Genomic DNA, 21,769 nt, shown 5'->3' on the forward strand with positions numbered 1-21,769 from the left:
CGTGAAAGACGGCATCAGGTGAAAGACGGCATTAAGGTGGCATCAAGGCCCTCCAAAAACACATTTTGTTCGACTAAATCAACTGTAGATTTTAGTCGACTAAAATCTTATATTTAGTCGACTGAAATTAGACTAACACTAAGACATTCCAGGTGACTAAAATGTGACTAAAACTAAAAGGAAAACTATTCAAGAGACTACGACTAAAACTAAAGATTTTGCTGCCAAAAACAACACTGTTGTTGGGTCAGCAGTAACATGCATGCTGGGATGACCAAGTGGACTTATAGTTCCGACTATGCGAGACAGGGGGGGGGGGGGCATCTATTTGTCCATGCTGGTGTCGTTCGGTTGGGGCTGAAAATGTGAAATGTACAGTATGTGTCGTTTGAAAAATGTATAGAATTAATAATCCGTGAGAGAACGAGTGAGTGATATTTAACCCATTCTGACCTGAGATCAGATTCATACGAGGTTTCCACTAGACACACACTGGTCTGATTAACCCATTCTGACCTGAGATCAGATTCTAAAAAATGTCAGTCGTTCTTTGATTTTTCTAAAAATAGCAGACCTACAAGCTCGTAGCGCGCCACTCGGTGGCGCGCTATGAGCTTGTAGATCTGCTATTTTTCAATAGCTAAAGCATAACATGATGCTGACACCAAAATGGGTTCCCGGTCAGAATGGGTTAATGGTCAGTATGGGGATAGTGGTTGGAATTCTCTTCAGAATCACTTCATTCATCTGGCTTTTCACATTTACACTTTAAAAGGTTAAAGAGAACAACTGTGCCTCGTTAAAAAAAATGTTAATACGTTATTATTCATTCAAGCTTCACATGTTGGAGAGATGAGGTAGTTTTAAAACAAATAATATAGTAGTCTTTGCCCAGTTTTTATGACTACACTTACAGTAGGAACCAGAACCAATATTAGCCCATTCTGAACAGGAACCCATTCTGGTGTTAGCATCATGTTATGCTTTAGCTATTGAAAAATAGCAGATCTACAAGCTCATAGCGCGCCACCGAGTGGCGCGCTACGAGCTTGTAGGTCTGCTATTTTTGAAAATTCGAAGAACGACTGACATTTTTTAAATCTGATCTCAGGTCAGAAATGGGTTAATCAGACCAGTGTGTGTCCAGCAATTCTGAAGTCATTCCATAGTGTGTAGGAGGTGCTACAAATGCAAAAGCTTGATCCCCTTAATTAGTTCTCAGCTTAGTAGCAGGGATAGTGAGGCCTTTTGTCAGAAGACCCAAGTTGTCTCATTTACCAGTTCAGTTAAATAAATTGGGCCCAGCTCATGGAGAGATTTATTTAAGTAATTAATACAATTTTAAATAGAATCCTGGAGTCAATTGGATAGCCAGTGTAAGGCAGCAAGCACAGACAGGAGTAGTATGTGACCTTCTATAATAATGTGTTGGTTAAAAGTCTAGTAGGCGCATTCTGCCCAAGCTGGAGGCGGTGTATAGAGGAGCGACTCAAGGTAGTAAACAAAGAATTACGATCGAAATAAAAGAGTGGATAAGTACGTTTTTTTTCAGGTCTTGTGGCGTTAGTAAAGCCTTGATTTTGGCAATGTTTCTCATTGAAAAAAACAGATTTGGAGTAAATTTTGAATACATTTTTATTTGGTGATCGAATAGTTTTAAGCATTATGCTATGCTTTAGCTGTTGAAAAATAGCAGATCTACAAGCTCATAGCGCTGCACTCTACGAGCTTGTGTAGGTCTGCTATTTTTGAAAAATCGAAGAACGACGGACTGACACATAGAAACATAGCTGATCTCAGGTCAGAATGGGACTATGGGTTACCAGAACATAGAAACCAGCACATAGAAACATAGCTGATCTCAGGTCAGAATGGGACTATGGGTTACCAGAACATAGAAACCAGCACATAGAAACATAGCTGATCTCAGGTCAGAATGGGACTATGGGTTACCAGAACATAGAAACCAGCACATAGAAACATAGCTGATCTCAGGTCAGAATGGGACTGGGTTACCTTGTGGCTGGACATAGAAACATAGCTGATCTCAAGGTCAGAATGGGACTATGGGTTTACCTTGTGGCTGGACTCTCCGTCCAGGCTGGCGGGTGGTGACGTAGCAGGTGCCGTCGACGCTGGCTGGAGGACAGCAGGATGAGGTCACAGGGGAACGTCTCGTCCTCCCGCACCACCACAACGTCCCCGACCTGACGGGAGAAAGACAGAGACAGAGCAGACGCCGCCGCGCCCATTTTAATGACTTTAAAAAAAGAAATCGATATTTTGACATTGTCTGACTGTCACCCATATAAACAGCACTACTGACCACAGCACAGCACTAGACAGCCGAGTCAGACAGTCCTGTCGCTTTTTTTTTTTTTTACGGATTGACTGGTAGTTGCATAATGGATTATGTGGAGGGGAGCAGCTTAAGCACTCATAAGTCCCATTGCCATGGCGACCGTTATACACGTGACACTCGCACTCTTGATTTTTTTTCTTGACGATTAATATATTCATCATTATTCCTGCCCCCGATTCTCACTGTAATCCCCCCCTCTGTTTGATCTGAGGAGGAGGAGGAGGAACCTTGGGTTTTTAGAACATGCGAGAAGAGAGAGAGAGAGAACGAGAGAGAGAGTGGGGAGAGAGGGAAGAGAAGAGAGAGAAAGAGAGAGAGAGTGGGGAGAGAGGGAAGAGAAGAGAGAGAAAGAGAGAGGGAGAGGGAAGAGAAGAGAGAGAGAGAAAGAGAGAGAGAGAGTGGGGAGAGAGGGAAGAGGAGAGAGAAAGAGAGAGGGAAGAGAAGAGAGAGGGAAGAGAAGAGAGAGGGAAGAGAAGAGAGAGAGAGAGAAAGAGAGAGGGAAGAGAGAGGGAAGAGAGAGAAAGAGAGAGAGGGAAGAGAAAGAGAGCGAGGGAAGAGAAGAGAGAGAAAGAGAGAGAGAGAGAGAGGGAAGAGAAGAGAGAGAGAAAGAGAGAGAGAGGGAAGAGAAGAGAAGAGAGAGAAAGAGAGAGAGGAAGAGAGAGAGAGAGGGAAGAGAAGAGAGAGAGAAAGAGAGAGAGAGGGAAGAGAAGAGAGAGAAAGAGAGAGAGAGGGAAGAGAAGAGAAGAGAGAGAAAGAGAGAAGAGAAGAGAGAGAAAGAGAGAGAGAGAGAGGGAAGAGAGAGAGGGAAGAGAAGAGAGAGAAAGAGAGGGAGGAAAGAGAAGGGGGGGGGGTAACAGAAAATGAAAGCAAATGTGCACATGTACGCACACACGCACGTGCATTGTGTGTGCGGTGAATATCTTTCATAGGACACCTTTCTCGACCAATGAAATTCATTTGACCGTATTGCTATGGCAACATAAATGCTACTCAACCTATAAGGCTCATGGCAGACAATATTGAAGCCTAAAAACTGACCCCATACCGTACTGTACTGTACTGTACTGTACTGTACATCTGACTCAGTCCCTGTGCACTTGACAGGACCAGTAGACAAGGAATGAATTACCCATTATACTTAATGACAACATGGTTGGGGGAGAGGGGGGGGGGGGGCCGGGGCAGCAAGATTGTGCATAATCATGATACTGCAGAATGCAGATTCACTGTAGCATCAAATGAGAGAATGCACAGTTTATGTGTTGGCGTTAATGCCTTCCCACAGGGACGCTGTGTGCTATTCCACAAGGTTTTATTTACAATTTAGGCATTTATCAGACACTCTTATTCCAGAAAAAGTTACAAAGTGCAAGGGCAGACTAAGTGGCATGGTAAATAACCAAGGTAAAATAAGAGTTTACTTCCAAGAAAACAATGTAGTGCTACAAAACAACTAAGGATACCGGCCGGGTAGACAATATACCTAGCATTTAAAATAATGACAATGTATCATTTGTGGACAAGGCAAACAGTATGTCTATCTAAATAACATGGCCTGTGAATATACCTACTGCAACATCAGGGACGTGCAGAGAGTGTTAGCGGGGCAGGGGCTGAAATCTCGTATAAGAGAGGGCACTTTTTTGGACAAAAATAGCGAAAATAGCAGATCTACAAGCTATGGATTTCGAAACAAAATTTGCTCAACGCAAAATGCTGCGTTCCAAGAAGTTCAGGAGACTTTGGGGGGGAAAAAAGCAATTCTCCTGAATGCTGCCTTCCGGTATACTGTATATGGCATGGAAAGGAGAGGAGTGGCATTTGCATTTTCTTTCACCGTGTAGTAAAATGCTGCATTAGTGGTCTGGAAAGGGCAGTTGTTTTTTACAGACGGGTAAACGAAACGGGCAGGGGCCCTGCTCAACACACATCTGCATATACACCTAGCATCTGTAAGAAATTGGCAACAAGAAGTGAGGCGAGGACAAAATGAGTGCTAGACGGGGGTGAGGTCGAGAGTCTGGAGACTAGAGCGGAGTTTTCTGAAACTGCGGTGGAAAAAACCAGGGAGTGAGTCTGCAGTTCTGCCTGCGGCGATGGAGGTCATTCCACAGATTGGGAGCTATAGGAGGGAGAAGGGTCTTTATATAGGCCGCTTGGAGTGTTGGCCATCCTGTACTGGATCCTGTACTGAAGGTAAGGGGGGTGCCAAGCCCCTATTTCACCCGTTGGGAACGATTCATACTCCTATTTTACCAGCTGTTTCGGCGCTGTAGTGCCGAAATGATTTCGGCTCGTCAGAAATGTTCAGTAGCACCGAAGAGACGACTTTAGGACGGTACCCGAACCTCTAATGACGTCACATTGTAGGCTCTAGTTCTACAGAGCCGAACCGACTTTTATTCGGCTCTAAAATAGGAGTATGAATCTCCCCTTTGTCAGACTTCTGATTGGTCCCTGACTGACTAACCAGCAGGCTCTTTCTGCCCTGGTTCCGCCTTGTTTATGTTGAATTTGCTAAAACATATTTTTTTGGAGAAAAAAACTAAAAACAAACATGATATTATGCCCAGTCACCATGCTGCGCCTGTGATGTTCCTTTTACTGACACCAAGTTTAAAATGAGAATTGATTGCACAGAATATCAATATGAAGCAACTGAAAAACACGTTATTTCAATGGTATAGTAGTGGATGGAGACTAGAGATGATTTTTGTCCAACCACAAAACGGCAACCAATGGGTGCGAAGCCACAACCACGGGGCGGGACTTGACAAAGAGGTGAATTGGTTGATTTGAACCAGATGTCGGACAGAAGTTCTTACGGGAGAAAGGTGGATACATTTAGGGGAGGTTGAAAACTATAGGCGTGCTAGAATATACGAAACGGAACTTGAGGGTGTCGTTTCTTTTTTATCCCATTCTGAACAGGAACCCATTTTGGTGTCAGCATCATGTCATGCTTTAGCTATTGAAAAATAGCAGACCTACAAGCTCATAGCGCGCCACCGAGTGGCGCGCTACGAGCTTGTAGGTCTGCTATTTTTGAAAAATCGAAGAACGACTGACATTTCTAGAATCTGATCTCAGGTCAGAATGGGTTCATCAGACCAGTGTGTGTCCAGTGGAAACCTCGTATGAATCTGATCTCAGGTCAGAATGGGTTATTCTATGACATCTCTTAATGTACTGTATTGTTGTCATGGCTGCTCTCTCTCTGCGCTATAATTTCACAGACGCTGCAATAATCTCTGGCCCCTAAAATCATGACATCAGAATGACACCGGAGAGCATAACGGGATGAGGAATACAGGCCTTTTACTGTCCGCAATCTAAAATCATGACATCAGAATGACACCGGAGAGCATAACGGGATGAGGAATACAGGCCTTTATACTGTCCGCAATCTTATCTGATCACTCAGAAACAGATCCAGTATGTTGAGTTGACGGAGCCATCGTCAAAAGCAGGGGGGCGGCAGTAACAGAGTAGATACAGTATATATTCATTTGAGTACTGTGCTTAAAACTTGAGGTCTCTTTATTTTGACTTTTACTTACACTATATTTCATTGACAAATATTGTACTTTTGAGTTTAATTTGACCACGAAACTCTATTTAAAAAAAACCAATGAAAATAGCAGATCTACAGCAGATGTGAAATAGACGCATGTTTTTAGGGAAATTGTCAAAATGTCATTTTCTTTTAAAGACAAAAAGAACTTTGTAATTTGTGCTTTTGAACACTTTATAATGAGTGAATACAAATATGACTGATTCATATTTGACCAAGAGTGTCTGTACTTTGACTCAAGTATACTGGGGTTGAGTATACTTTGTCCTCCACTGATGGCATTTCATTACTTTTCCCCCCCAACAGTACATTTAACGTTTACAAGCTAAATCGTTTTTAAACGCTATACGGACAGAAGGCACCGCAGAGCACCCGCTAACCGCAATAGGTTGCGGAGAAGCAGAGAAGCTTGGATAACATCCAAAAACACTTCTCGTATGGTGTATTTAATGATACACGTTACATAACTACAGTGTGTGACCTCTGCCTGTTCTATGCTGTTTGGTGTAGGAGGCAACAGGCAGCAGTGAGTGCATATAATACTCTTCTCTAGACTGGTCCCAGTACACACACAGATATGCATAATATCGATTATCTCCCAACTAATGGAACGCATCAGTCTTGTTCGTGGCGCTCCAAAGGAATGCGAACAGTGCAATAGAGAGAGAGAGAGAGAGAGAGAGAGAGAGAGAGAGGGCTGTTTGGCTGGTCCTCTGCCACAGGCTCTGAGCAGTTTATTACTGGGGGACAGAGAGAGAGAGAGAGAGAGAGAGAGAGAGAGAGAGAGAGAGGGGGGGGTTGCAGTGAGAGGGAATGGGAGAAGAGAGAGATATGGCGAGAGACAAAGGGAGACAGAGAAAGACAAAGAGAGAGTGTGAGTGTGCGTGTGCGTGTGCGTGTGTGTGTGTGTGCGCGTGTGTGTACACATGTGAGAGACAGAGAGGGGGGTCAGTGAAAGGATAAGAGAGAAGAAGATAGATAAACAGAGCAAGAGAGAGAGTGAGAGGAATGAGAGGTGTGTGTGTGTGTGTGTGTGTGTGTGTGTGTGTGTGTGTGTGTCTCTCACACACAGGCGAGAGCGATACAAGAGCGAGAGTGAAAGGGCAAGAGAGAAATTAAGGGCCAGGCGGAGAGACTGAGAAAGAGAGCCAAAAAGAGAGAGAGAGAGAGAGAGAGAGAGAGAGAGAGAGTGGCAGAGAGAGAGAGAGAGAGAGAGAGAGAGACACACACACACACACACACACACACAGAGAGAGAGAGAGTGGCAGAGAGAGCTGTACAGTATAGTATAGTGTCCTCAGGTGCTGTAACGGCTCCTCTAATGAGGCCATTCTTACCCGCAGCTTGTGACTCTGTGTCCTCACCACCTTCCCCTGCTGCACCACGTCCACTGGACACTCGTTTATGGAGCAGTCCGCCTTGTGCCTGAGCCAGTCCTCATAGCCCTGGGAGAGGAGAGGTGGAGGAGGAGAGGAGAGGAGAGGAGAGGAGAGAGAGAGAGAAGAGAGGAGAGGTGGAAGGCAAAGGAGGAGGAGGAGGAGAGGAGAGAAGGAGAATATAGATTAGAGTGCAGAGAGAAATGGGGGACAGAACGCAATGAGGGCAAGTGCGAGGCCAAGAGTCAGTGAGTGAGTGAGTGAGTGAGTGAGTGAGTGAGCGAACGAGTGAAGGCCTATTCATAGTCTGGATTTTCGGTGGTGAGGTGACCACCGCTCCGGTGGTGAGCTGACCACCGCTCCGGTGGTGAGCTGACCACCGGAGCTGAAATAACGTTGAGCGGTGGTGAGTAAAAACAGAGAGAAGGGCTGGAGCGGTGGCGGTGGTTTGCTCTTCACCGCGGCTCGTGACGTCATGTTGTAGTTCGGTGGTCACCCCACCACCGTAAATCCAGACTATGTATGAGCCTTGAGTCAGTGAGTGAGTGAGTGAGTGAGTGAGCGAGCGAGCGAACGAGTGAGTCAGTGAGTGAGTCAGTGAGTGAGTCAGTGAGTGAGTGAGTGAGTGAGTGAGTCAGTGAGTGAGTGAGTGAGTGAGTGAGTCAGTGAGTGAGTGAGTGAGTGAGTGAGTGAGTGAGTGAGTGAGTGAGTGAGTGAGTGAGTCAGTGAGTGAGTGAGTGAGTGAGTGAGTGAGTGAGTGAGTCAGTGAGTCAGTGAGTGAGTGAGTGAGTGAGTGAGTCAGTGAGTGAGTCAGTGGGTGAGTGAGTGAGTGAGTGAGTGAGTGAGTGAGTGAGTCAGTGAGTGAGTGAGTGAGTCAGTGAGTGAGTGAGTGAGTGAGTCAGTGAGTCAGTGAGTGAGTCAGTGGGTGAGTGAGTGAGTGAGTGAGTGAGTCAGTGAGTCAGTGAGTGAGTCAGTGGGTGAGTGAGTGAGTGAGTGAGTGAGTGAGTGAGTCAGTGAGTCAGTGAGTGAGTCAGTGGGTGAGTGAGTGAGTGAGTGAGTGAGTGAGTCAGTGAGTGAGTCAGTGGGTGAGTGAGTGAGTGAGTGAGTGAGTGAGTGAGTGAGTGAGTCAGTGAGTCAGTGGGTGAGTGAGTGAGTGAGTGAGTGAGTGAGTCAGTGAGTCAGTGAGTGAGTCAGTGGGTGAGTGAGTGAGTGAGTGAGTGAGTGAGTGAGTGAGTGAGTGAGTGAGTGAGTCAGTGAGTGAGTGAGTGAGTCAGTGGGTGAGTGAGTGAGTGAGTGAGTGAGTGAGTGAGTGAGTGAGTCAGTGAGTGAGTCAGTGAGTGAGTGAGTGAGTGAATATTTTGTTGTCGTTGGATAAGATGTTGTCCACAATAAGAGACAACGGGCAAACGGGTCAAAACAACAATTGTTCTACATTGTCTTATTGTGTTAACTCTTGAGAGCGTAAAATGAAACACTCTCACGTTACACTCTCAAGAGTTAAAAAGGTCTAATACGGGTCCATTTGGTTATACCAACTCTCCATCATTCACCTGGAACCACCAATCGAGGACCGCTGGTGGTCCCCGGACCACTGGTTTGAGAACCACTGGGGTTGAAGAGGGTGAAAGTCATACACGGTAATTAATTAGCTTCGCCGGCGTTCCGGGCGCTCGGTGACCCCGTTTCCTGGATCTCAAAGCCAGCACGTCATGTTTTAGATTTATGTCCCAATAAAGTCCCAGGCTTCCTTTAAGCCATTCTGAACGGGAACCCATTTTGGTGTTAGCATCATGTTATGCTTTAGCTATTGAAAAATAGCAGATCTACAAGCTCATGAGGCGCGTTATGAGCTTGTAGGTCTGCTATTTTTGAAAAAGCGAACGACTGACATTTTTAGAATCTGATCTCAGGTCAGAATGGGTTAATCAGACCCAGTGTGTGTCCAGTGGAAACCTTGTATGAATCTGATCTCAGGTCAGAATAGGTTAAGCCAGGAGAGCTTCATCTATCACCGATATAGTGTCCCATCGCTCAGGAGAGCGTCATCTATCACTGATAGTATCCCATCCCTCAGCCCGGTACCACCGTGCAGTTGGAGGAGAGGAGAGGGAAGCCTCCACCCCTCGAGGGCGCCGGATACTCAGCCAGAGCGATTAACACCTTTAGACCCGAGGACGGTTCTGCAAAATGTCTTCTAAATCCTGACACTTTTCTTGAAAAACCCATGTTTCTAATGTCAGTCGTTTCCTCTATGTCAGTCGTTCTCATACATTTTCATATCAAGGACCCCCAAAAATATGTAATTGACCACCGACCGCGACCCCCATTTGAAAATGTGTTATTCCAGGAACCCCTCAGAAGCAAAGACTTGAGTTGAAAACGTTCGCTCTGAAAGAATGTATATTCAAAGATTCAAAGATGTGCAGCATTTTCACGATTTTTCAAAAATAGCAAACCTACAAGCTCTGCACCGAGTGCCACGCTATACGAGCTTGTGTAGATCTGCTATTTTTCAATAGCTAAAGTATAACATAATGCTTCAAAAACACCAAAAGGGGTTCCCGGACGGAATGGATTAACACAGGAGACCATTCATTATCATATTTCTCACATCGCCAGACATATTCAATAGTGTGTCCTCTGCGCCCGAGAGAGAGGAATGTACATGTGGGTTCGCAGGGCACGCTAGAACGAGCATGCACGTGCGTGTGTGTGCGTGTGTGTGTGTGTGTGTGTGTGTGTGTGTGTGTGTGTGTGTGTGTGTGAGAGAGAGAGAGAGAGTTTTGTCTTGCGTGGGCATATGTGTGTTGTGAGCGTGCATACATGCCTATGGAAGCACATTAGAGGCCGGGAGTCGTGTATGCGGCGGCTATGCGCAAGAGGCTTATTGTTGTGGGCAATATATCTTGGAGGTGTTAGTATGTGTGTGTGTGTGTGTGTGTGTGTGTGTGTGTGTGTGTGTGTGTGTGTGTGTGTGTGTGTGTCCTACCTGTTTTATGGAGGTTACAGTGATAACGAAGAAAAGGGGCAGTCCACTGGTGATGGGGCTGGTGGGGGTGTCGATCATGAGCTGAGGAGGAATAAGGCAGAAGAATACACGGATAAGACAGATAACGGAAAGGAGAGAACACGAGAAGCATCCAGGGTTACTATTTGAACAAGGCCCTAGACATAATAGAATCACAGTCAATGACCACTTTACAGTTTACAGTACCATACTTAAATATAGCAGATTGATGCATACACAGCAGAAAGACATTAACTCCGGCAGTCCAGTGTACAAAATGTAACCAAATCGACCCGTTATGGATCTATTTTTTATTCAGATTAGGTTATTTTTTTGAGGGGCTATAATCCATCTTTTGTTGTGTGTGAGTGTGTGTGTGCGTGTGCGTGTGCGTGTGCGTGTGCGTGTGTGTGTGTGTGTGCGTGTGCGTGTGTGTGCACGCAAACTTTGTCTCGTACAAACATTGAATTCCCGTTGACAGCGAATGGACAATTTGACGTCATAGTGTCTGAGCAAATAAACGGTGTCTATTTTAACGTCATGATGATGTACAACTTTCTCTCCTCAAGGCTCGACTACTGCAACGCATTTCACACACCGTGGATCCCTACAGCGAGAGCACCCAGAGGCTCCAGTACACCCAGAACAGTGCTGCTAGGATCCCTGGTGAGAGTGCGAAAATACGAACACATCACGCCCATACTTCACTCCCTTCACTGGCTTCCCGTCTCCTTCAGGATTGAATACAAGGTCTGCCTCCTCACCCATCAGTGCATCCACAGCAGCGCGCCCCCCCCCCTACTTAAAGGAACTCATTGAACCCCCTGCAGCCTCCACCCGCTCCCTCCGCTCTGGTACATTAAAACACACTCAAAAGCACAAAGACAAAACTCATTGCACCATGGGGGACACACACACTGACTCACCTGAACCAAGAAGATGCCAAGGAAGTAGAAGTTTGCGATCCTTCTGAACTGCTCAAACAGGTTTTTGGGAATGAAGTTCCAGAAGGTGTACTGGAGGGATAAAGAGGAAATAGAACCAGAAGGTGGTTAATAATGACACGTTTGTCCACCTTCACGTTGTTTTTCACCACAAGAAGACGATGTTTCTATGTCAGTCGTTCTCAGACATTTTCATGTCAAGGATCCCCAAAGATATTCTTTCAGATGGGTGTAATAATAGGCCACCCATCTGAAAGAATATAATATTCAAAGATTTGCGCCCACATTTCCACGATTTTTCAAAAATAGCAGACCTACAAGGTCATAGCGCGGCACCAAGTGCCTTGTTAGATCACGTAGATCTGCTATTTTTCAATAGCTAAAGTACAATATAATGCTTAAAACACCAACACAGGTTCCTGCCCAGAATGGGTTAAGAGATTGTGAATGCGATTGTCATTGCAATTTTACTGTAATCAGCTAAAGTGTGACTGTTAATTCCTTGTGTCAATAGGTTGTGTTTTTTATCAGCAGTTAACAGTTAAGCTTTATATCAAAAGAGAAATCATTTGATCTGCGTTTGCTCAGTGTAAACTACACAGAACCATTCATCTTAATTAGGTTCAGGTTCAGGTTTATTTGTGTGTATAGATACAGAGTATAAATACAATGAAAATTATTTAGCTCAGAGCACTCTCAGTCTTACATACACAGGACATAAACAAACATCTATAGTGCAAGAAAAAGACAAAATAAAACAGAAAGAAAGTGCAAGTGAAGTGAAAATGAAATTAATCTTTTGTTTTACTGCCCATTATATGAAGAATTAAGACATGTATTTTTTTGTAAAATGACAACCATCTGCGCTGACTTTTTCTGGTTGGAGGACTATGAAAAACTGGAATTTTGTTTTAGGAAAGGTACTTTTGCTTTGGCAGACTTTTTATGCAGGGCGTGGGAAATAAGGCAGAATGTTTTGTTTGTGTAAAAAAAGAGAGAATATCAACAAAACATATCTGTTTATTGTACACAATGCAATATTGAATGCAATGATATGGTGTGTCCTGTAAGCACATGTGGGCTGGGCGCCTTTGGTGCATGACACAAAAATAAAGAAATCTATCTCTATCTCTGAAGTGACAAAACAGTGCAATACAGTTCCAGGTCAGCTGTTCAGCAGCCTGACTGCCTGAGGGTAGAAACTGTTACTGAGACGGGTGGTGCGAGATTTGATGCTCTGGTAGCGTTTTTTGGAAGGGTTTGAACAGGGTATTTGCGGGATGGCTGGTGTCTTCCATGATGTTGTGGGCTTTTTTTCATACAACGAGTGGTGTAGATTTTGTGGAGACTAGGTAGTTCTGTGCTGCCGATGGTTTTAGCTGCTGTTCTAACGGTCCTCTGCAACCTGTTGCAGTCCTGAGCGGTCGTGTTACCGTACCACACTGTGATACAGCCAGTTAAGACACTTTCAATTATACAGCGATAAAAGTTCACTAGTCCTTTTGTATTCAAGCCAATTCTTTTAAGGCGCCTCAGAAAGTACAGTCGCTGCTGCGCCTTCTTGAGGATGTACTCGTTGTTGAGTGACCATGTAAATGTGTCTGTGATGTGTATGAGTGACCATGTGAATGTGTCTGTGATGTGTATGAGTGACCATGTGAATGTGTCTGTGATGTGTATGAGTGACCATGTGAATGTGTCTGTGATGTGTATGAGTGACCATGTGAATGTGTCTGTGACGTGTATGAGTGACCATGTGAATGTGTCTGTGATGTGTATGAGTGACCATGTAAATGTGTCTGTGATGTGTACGCCCAGGAATTTAAAGTTATCAACTATGTCGACAGATGACCCTTTGATGGAAATGGGGGTGTGGATACCTTTGGACTTCCTAAAGTCTACAATGATTTCTTTGGTGTTAAGTGAGAGGCTGTTGTTATCGCAAACATAGAGTCAGATCTTCTATCTCCCTCCTATAGGCCCTCTCATCACCGCCGGTTATTAGTCCGATCACTGTGGTATCATCCGCAAATTTAATTATGCTGTTATTCCCACATCTGGTGACACAATCAAACGTAAACAAACTGTACAGCAGAGGACTGAGGCAGCAGCCGTGGGGCGCACCGGTTCTGGTGAGAATTGTGGATGAGCATCTCTCTCCTATGCGTATAAACACTGGGGCCTGCCTGTCAGAAAATCAAATAGCCAATTACAGAATGGAGCTGCCCACACCAAGGCCACTGAGTTTCAACACTAATTTAGATGGTACAATAGTGTTGAATGCGGAACTATAGTCTATGAACAGTAGTCTGACATAAGAGCTTTTCTCTTCTAGATGTACCAGGGCAGTGTGTAACTATAGTCTATGTACAGTAGTCTGACATAAGAGCTTTTCTCTTCTAGATGTACCAGGGCAGTGTGTAACCATAGTCTATGAACAGTAGTCTGACATAAGAGCTTTTCTCTTCTAGATGTACCAGGGCAGTGTGTAACTATAGTCTATGAACAGTAGTCTGACATAAGAGCTTTTCTCTTCTAGATGTACCAGGGCAGTGTGTAACTATAGTCTATGAACAGTAGTCTGACATAAGAGCTTTTCTCTTCTAGATGTACCAGGGCAGTGTGTAACTATAGTCTATGAACAGTAGTCTGACATGAGAGCTTTTCTCTTCTAGATGTACCAGGGCAGTGTGTAACTATAGTCTATGAACAGTAGTCTGACATGAGAGCTTTTCTCTTCTAGATGTACCAGGGCAGTGTGCAAAGCCAGAGAGATTGCGTCGTCGTCCAACAGATCTATTTGAACAGTAAGCAAACTGTAAAGGATCAATACTATCAGGAATGATGCTCTTGATATAAGAGATGACCGATTTCTCCAGGCATTTCATGAGAACAGAAGTCCAAAGCAATTAATCCGGAAAACACAATCGATTGCTGTAATTTAACCCATTCTGAACGGGAACCCATTTTCGTGTTGGCATCATGTTATGCTTTAGCTATTGAAAAATAGCAGATCTACAAGCTCATAGCGCGCCACCGAGTTTGTAGGTCTGCTATTTTTGAAAAATCTAAAGAACGACTGACATTTTTTAAATCTGATCTCAGGTCAGAATGGGTTAATCAGACCAGTGTGTGTCCAGTGGAAACCTCGTATGAATCTGATCTCAGGTCAGAATGGGTTAAAGTTCTCTATAACCAGCAATGTGTCAAGTGATAATTCTGTGTATCGAATTATTTTATTCCAAGGCAACATGATCGGACTGGCTCTTCCTCTCCCATGGGCAGAGAGGAGGGAGAGAGAGCGTACGATAGTACAAAAGCATTATCCAACCTATTCTGTTGTACTGTTCCGCATGTTTTTACAACATACTACCCATGCCTAACAGAAACAAACTTTTCAGTATTACCCGTATTGCCTCCAAGATTATCGTACTTGCCACACCAACACTTTCTGATATGAACAATAATGCCATCACACGGCTAGCACTCTCAATATCACGTGACACTGATCATCCCCTGTATCGCTTCTTCAACCTCATGCCATCTGGACAAAGATACAGAACCTTACCCTGGAAAAGGGTTCGTTTCAGTAGGAGTTTTGTCCCCTCAGCCATCGCGGTATTAAACAAACTGCCCCCACTTAAAGTTTTAGTCGATGAAATCAACACTGATTATTAGCAGACTTGGGGTGCAAAACAGGGCCCAGAACGTTATGTCAGAGCCCATCCCCCACACAGCCACTATTAACACGGGGCTATATAGCATGCGTGCGTCCGTCTGTGTCATCCTGACGACGGCAGGCACGGCCGTCAGACAGACTGGATGCTCGTCTAATTCCAAGGGACGGATGAATGGTGTTTATACGATAAGTCGTGTCAACGTTTGACCAAGTGATTTCGGAAGTAGCTCGTGTGGTGGTGTGTGCCATTCATTCATTCATTCATTCATTATGTTATACTTTAGCTATTGAAAAATAGCAGATCTACAAGCTCGTGGCGCAAATCTTTGAATATATCTGCTTTCAGAGCAGAACGTTTTTAACTCAATTCTTTGCTTCTGGGGGGGGGGGGGGGGGTCCCTGGCTAGAACTACATATTTTCAGATGGGGGTCGGCGGCCAATTACAATATAATATTGGGGGTCCTGACCTTGACATGAAAATGTTTGACAAAACGACTGACAAAGAAACATGGGTTTTTCAAGAAAACTGCCAGTTTTTAGAAGACATTTTGCAGACTTTGAGCTGCACACATCACGCTCACCTTGGAGGAGACGATGTGGTTATCGGGGTACCGCTGAGGGATGTAGGCCTCAGCCCCCGGAGGAGGCTCCTTGTGACCGATGTACACTGTCCGGTTGTCCACCCAGATCTCCTCCCCCACACACTGAGAGAGACAGAGAGAGAGACACAGAGAATGAGAGAGAGAGAGAGAGTTAAGGTGCCAAAATCCCAAAAATGTATTTTATGCGTTTCAAACAGATTAGAGTCCACTTCCAACATACATTTTCTTCATTTATTAAAACTAAAAGAAAAATCCAAAGTGTGAAAACGTAATCAAACAAAAACGGTAAAAAAACAATGTTTCTGGTCTAACCCTCAGTGCTGTCTTCCACTTAGAACAACTTGTACTGAATGAAGTCACTGTGACCCTGGCTCATTAAATATAGGCCTATACTGTCTCAATTCATTCTCAATTAACACAGCTGATCAAAGCAGATCCCTGCACAGATCAATTATGCCCAGCTCTACTACCAACAGAATAGTTGAACATTAAAACTACAAAACAAAATTGCAATTAAAACACAATTCTCACAATTCACAGGAATTTACTGTAAGTGTTTGCAGATATATGAGAGAGAGAGAGAGAGAGAGAGAGAGAGAGAGAGAGAGAGATAGAGAGAATGTGGGGTTGCCTCACACCTTCCAATTGCTGTCACAACTCATAACCTACTTACTATTATTATACTACGGTAACAATCACAGGAATGCACTCTGGATAGCTCACAGCTCACACATACATGAATGCCAGCTGCCTCTCTCTACTAGTCCATCAGAATTTGGCAGAATTTTTACTATTTCTAGATGTTGGTTTAATGCCCAAATGTATGCCGTTATGTACGATATAAATACTTTAGTCTGTGTCACTACTTCTCAGCATACCATCAAATCAGGTAAAATTCCTCATGCATTTAATATACAGACGTACAGATTCTCACGCCCTCCTAATTGTTGTGATGATCCCAACAAGCTGAATGTTACATAAGACTTCCCTAAAGTACTTTTGTCACTATACTCTGATCCTACTTCAAGGACATGAAAGTCGAGTGTAGCATTGAATGTACTGTGTGTCTGTTGATGTGTGTAGGTGGCATGGAGTACGTTGTTTATCTTTGACAGTTTTCCTCAAACAACTCCCTCCCAGTAGCAACATGTACAAGCTAGGAGTCATTCTAATACAAAGTAGCAACATGTACAAGCTAGGAGTCATTCTAATACAAAGTACAAGCCAGGATGTCGTTCTAATACAAAGTAGCAACATGTACAAGCCAGGAGTCATTCTAATACAAAGTACAAGCCAGGATGTCGTTCTAATACAAAGTAGCAACATGTACAAGCTAGGAGTCATTCTAATACAAAGTAGCAACATGTACAAGCCAGGATGTCGTTCTAATACAAAGTAGCAACATGTACAAGCCAGGAGTCATTCTAATACAAAGTAGCAACATGTACAAGCCAGGATGTCGTTCTAATACAAAGTAGCAACATGTACAAGCCAGGATGTCGTTCTAATACAAAGTAGCAACATGTACAAGCCAGGAGTCATTCTAGTACAAAGTAGCAACATGTACAAGCCAGGATGTCGTTCTAATACAAAGTAGCAACATGTACAAGCCAGGATGTCGTTCTAATACAAAGTAGCAACATGTACAAGCCAGGATGTCGTTATAATACAAAGTAGCAACATGTACGTACAAGCCAGGAGTCATTCTAATACAAAGTAGCAACATGTACAAGCCAGGAGTCATTCTAGTACAAAGTAGCAACATGTACAAGCCAGGATGTCATTCTAATACAAAGTAGCAACATGTACAAGCCAGGAGTCATTCTAATACAAAGTAGCAACATGTACAAGCCAGGATGTCGTTCTAATACAAAGTAGCAACATGTACAAGCTAGGAGTCATTATAATACAAAGTAGCAACATGTACAAGCCAGGATGTCATTCTAGACCTCCTCATGACATCCAATGAGGAGGAGCATAACTCTATGAACATCAAAAACACAATGAATTGAACAGTATGAACAGTGTGAACAGTACGAACAGTAAGCGCATTATTGGCTATTAGCTTTCGCACAAAATAACACCTGGACCTCTTTGGTGGGAACTACAGATAAAGGTAAGAAAGCCCTCTAGTCTGAACATTCCCCTTTAACGCACTACATTTTGAAGAGAGATAACATCATGACATTCACCACTGTCTCTTGAGCAAGATTCCAACTCAGGATATTGCGAATAATAGGTCAAGTGAGCCAGCAGGAGACCTACGCTCTCCTATTATGGTGTTGATTTGAATGGATGAGGATGATGATGATTGGAGATCAGATCGTCATACAAAAGCATTGATTTTGTCAGCTGTTATATATCATGCCGTCACCATTACCACCAGTGTTGCTTTTTGGCAGCAAATTTAGATTTTAGTTTTAGTCATAGTCTCTTCAATTAGTTTCAGTCACATTTTAGTCAGCCAGAATGTTTTAGTGTTAAGTCTAGTTTTAGTCGACTAAATATCATATGATGTTATAGTCGACTAAATCTACAGTTGATTCAGTCGACTAAAATGTAGTTTGGTGGGCGTTGATGCCATCGTAATGACTGTTTTTTACACTTGTAGATCGGCTATTTTCAGCATGTAACCAAGTGTAAAATGACTTATACCGGATCTCTTGTCCACTAGTCCCCTTCCTATAGCATTTTAGTCTAGTTTTTATTTGTTGACGAAATTGTCAGTATATTTAGTCATAGTCTTAGTCATCATGGCTTAGTTTTTATTTAGTTTTTGTCAGTGAAAAAAAGGTAGTCGATGAACATTTTTCATCATAGTATTATAGTCGACGAAAACCACCCTGCATTACACCAAGTTGAATATACCCAGAAAATGCTGTACAACCCATCTCCCCATCCATCAGGCTCACAGAAGCACGATAAAATCCATTACATACTATATTACCATTTCACCAAAAGATATAGCACAGAATGATCACAGTCAGCAACAAATACATGGAGAAAGTTATAGCTGCTATTAAATAGGATTAGAAGATTCTTTTTACATTTTTGAGATCAGGCCTAAATGGGGTCATACCACCAAAAAGGTCTGCTGTTGACAGTGCATTGAGGGAGGCTACCAGCCTATACCACGGATATTTTATAGACCTGGTGGGCAGGTCTGGAATAATATATGCAGGGCTCGATCTCCAAGAAACGGCAGAAAATGCAGCACGTCGACAATATTCAGCTGTGTGTTTTTCCAGTTGGCTTCCCCCCCGTGCCTCCAAAGGCTTTGGCCTGAGTGGGCAGTGTATGAGCACAGCGTTTGGCAGAGAGTACTGAGCCTGACACAGCTCAACGCATAAGCGTTGACCATTAGGCAGAAGGTTCCTGCAACAAACGTTTCAGTGGAAACGGCGGTCTTGCATGGGGACTTCTGCAGAATTACAGTTGTATTGTAATAGCTCACATTGTATCTTTTTTTATTACTGTAATTTCTAGCAGATGATGCAAGTGACAATTACCGTACGTTTTCTCTGTCACCTGGATTCCTTTTGGAGTGCTTGGAGACAAAGAAACTAGGCTATTAAGCCAATATCTCTATTGTAGTTCAGTTCAGTGTTCGTCGACTAAAACCAAGACGAGAAATGTTCGTAGACTACCTTTTTCCACTGACGAAATCTAAACGGAAACGAATTGAAAACTAAGCTACGACGACGACGACAACTAAGACTAAATATACTGACAATTTTGTCAACAAATAAAAACTAGACTAAAATGTTAGGAAGGGACTAGTGGACAAGAGATCCAGTAAAAGTCATTTTACACTTGGTTGCATGCTGAAAATAGTCGATAATACAAGCTCTCAGTGACACGTTGTGAGATGGTAGATCGGATATTTTCAGCGAGTGTAAAATCTGCCATTACGACGGCATCAAGGCCCACCAAAATACATTTTAGTCGACAAAAATCAACTGTAGATTTAGTCGACAAAAATCCTGAAATTTAGTCGACTAAAACTAGACTAAGAACTAAGACATTCCAGCCTTTCCAGGTGACTAAAATGTGACTAAAACGAAAAAATGACAACTATTCAAGAGACTATGACTAAAACTAAAATCTAAATCTGCTGCCAAAAACAACACTGCAGTTCAGTTAACCCATTCTGACCTGAGATCAGATTCATACGAGGTTTCCACTATGACACACACTGGTCTGATGAACCCATTCTGACCTGAGATCAGATTCTAAAAAAGTCAGTCGTTCTTCGATTTTTCAAAAATAGCAGACCTACAAGCTCGTAGCGCGCCACTCGGTGGCGCGCTATGAGCTTGTAGATCTGCTATTTTTCAATAGCTAAAGCATAACATGATGCTAACACCAAAATGGGTTCCCGTTCAGAATGGGTTAATAACCCATTGAGACCAGGAACTGTCCCTATACGTAAGAAAACATGTCAATCTGCGAACCCCTTTTTGGGATTGTTGTTATATATGTATATATGTATATATATGTATATACAGCAATATACATGTTTTTGTAAAAGAAAACTTAGGTCAGGATTTAGAAGGCGTTTTTAGAATCTGTCTCATTTCTAAATAGGAAAAAACACATGAATACTACATGAAGCTTGCCAGGAGTATACATACAGGGTCAAATTCGCAAAACAGACTAAACTAAAAATCACACCCGTGTGATCTGAGCGGTGCAACTCCGTGTGGGGGGTCCCCGGGGCCCGGGGGGTCCCCGAAAGTTCCTCCAGACCCAACAGGAACGCTATTTTCGTGATCGGACAGACCCAAACAGGGACACACATAGCTGTGTCTATATACTCTATAGGAGTGGTTGCACCACTCAAAAACAGAAAGCCACTGGAGACCATGAGCTCAGTCTGTACACTCATCCACACGGATCACAGCAGGCATTTGGCAGCCGGGTAAAAATAGACATCAAGCCAATGGACTGGCCGACTTGAGCCCCCTCCAAAACATTAGGGGAACAACATGACCCAGAGAGATAGAAGAGTTGTGAGAGAGAGAGAGAGAGAGAGAGAGAGAGAGAGAGAGAGAGAGAGAGAGAGAGAGAGAGAGAGAGAGACAGATACATATGTAGAGCAGAGAGAAAGAGAGAGAGAAAGAGAGAGAGAGAGAGAGAGAGAGAGAGAAACAAAGAAACAAAGAAACAAAATAAGGATAAATAACCAAATGAGATAGGTACTTAAATTTCATGAGATAAAAAGAGACTGGCACAATAACAAAAATCTGTTAAGAAACGAGACTGGAAGAGAAAGCGACAGGCGGACAGGTGGTTGGCTGAGAGAGAGAGAGACCCTGTTAAGTAGAAACGGAGACAGTAATAGCTAGCATGACGACAGGATGATCCATGACTCACAGCACGAACGAACGGAGTTAAGGAGATATGAGAGTCATAGGCCAAAACAACACCCTGTACCCAATCATTCCCTTCGCTCAGATGTAGTCGTGCGTTTGTGCGTGTGTGTGCAACTGTCAGTCGGTCAGAACCGGCACTTTGTATTGGAGAAAACCGGAAAGGTTTGGTCAAAATGTGATGTGACAAGTCACAGAGGGAGAGAAGTGTAGAAAGAGAGAGAGGGGTGAAATTTTGTATATACCGTTTTCTTTTTTTGCAGAGATGCTGTGCTATTCACAGTAGATGTTATACTGTAGGCTCAAAAGGACATGGATATAAAATTGCACAGTGAACCTCGTAGCTATAACCAGCCGCTGGTTTGGTTTACGGTTTCTCCCCCAGCAGCCCCCCCCCCCCCCCACCACCATTTCCCAATTTATTTCTCTCCCTTTTTTACTCTCCTCCTTCCATTCACATCCTCCCCGTGCTCATCTTCCTCCGTTCCCCTCTCTTCACCTCCCCTCAGATCCTCCTGGCACCGTGTTCTCCTCCACGACAATGTGACTGCGGGAGAGGAGAGGGGAGCGGTACGGAGAGACAGAGAGAGAGAGAGAAAGAGAGAGAGCTTTGTGGTCCATAGCTATCTGATCATTAATCCGCCCTGATCCGTATCAAACCCTGGCCCCACTGTTCCCACTCTATTTCGCTGCTCCATCAAACAGAGTGGCTTGCCTGGTTGAACAAAGGGCACGGTATAGAGGCTTTGTCTTTTATTAACCCATTCTGACCGGAGATCAGATTCTAAACGCAACAGAAGAATGGTGGTTCTGACAGTTTAAAAAAAATAGCAGACCTATACAAGCTCGTAG

The 21,769-nt window shown here is 43.7% G+C and overlaps 1 protein-coding gene across 1 annotated transcript in view; it reads right to left on the reverse strand.

The window, feature by feature from the left end:
* The window catches only part of LOC308330551 (phospholipid-transporting ATPase IH-like), a 79,113-nt gene that overhangs the window by 42,379 nt on the left and 14,965 nt on the right, over positions 1-21,769 (reverse strand). The window contains 7 exon segments of the mRNA XM_080785463.1: positions 2,077-2,106; positions 2,108-2,131; positions 2,133-2,207; positions 7,274-7,381; positions 10,302-10,382; positions 11,246-11,335; positions 15,525-15,647. Coding sequence (XP_080641589.1) covers positions 2,077-2,106; positions 2,108-2,131; positions 2,133-2,207; positions 7,274-7,381; positions 10,302-10,382; positions 11,246-11,335; positions 15,525-15,647 — 531 coding nt within the window.

The sequence above is a fragment of the Protomyctophum bolini genome (assembly GCF_963924005.1).
Source record: "Protomyctophum bolini genome assembly, chromosome: 16".
In the NCBI taxonomy this organism is placed as follows: domain Eukaryota; kingdom Metazoa; phylum Chordata; class Actinopteri; order Myctophiformes; family Myctophidae; genus Protomyctophum; species Protomyctophum bolini.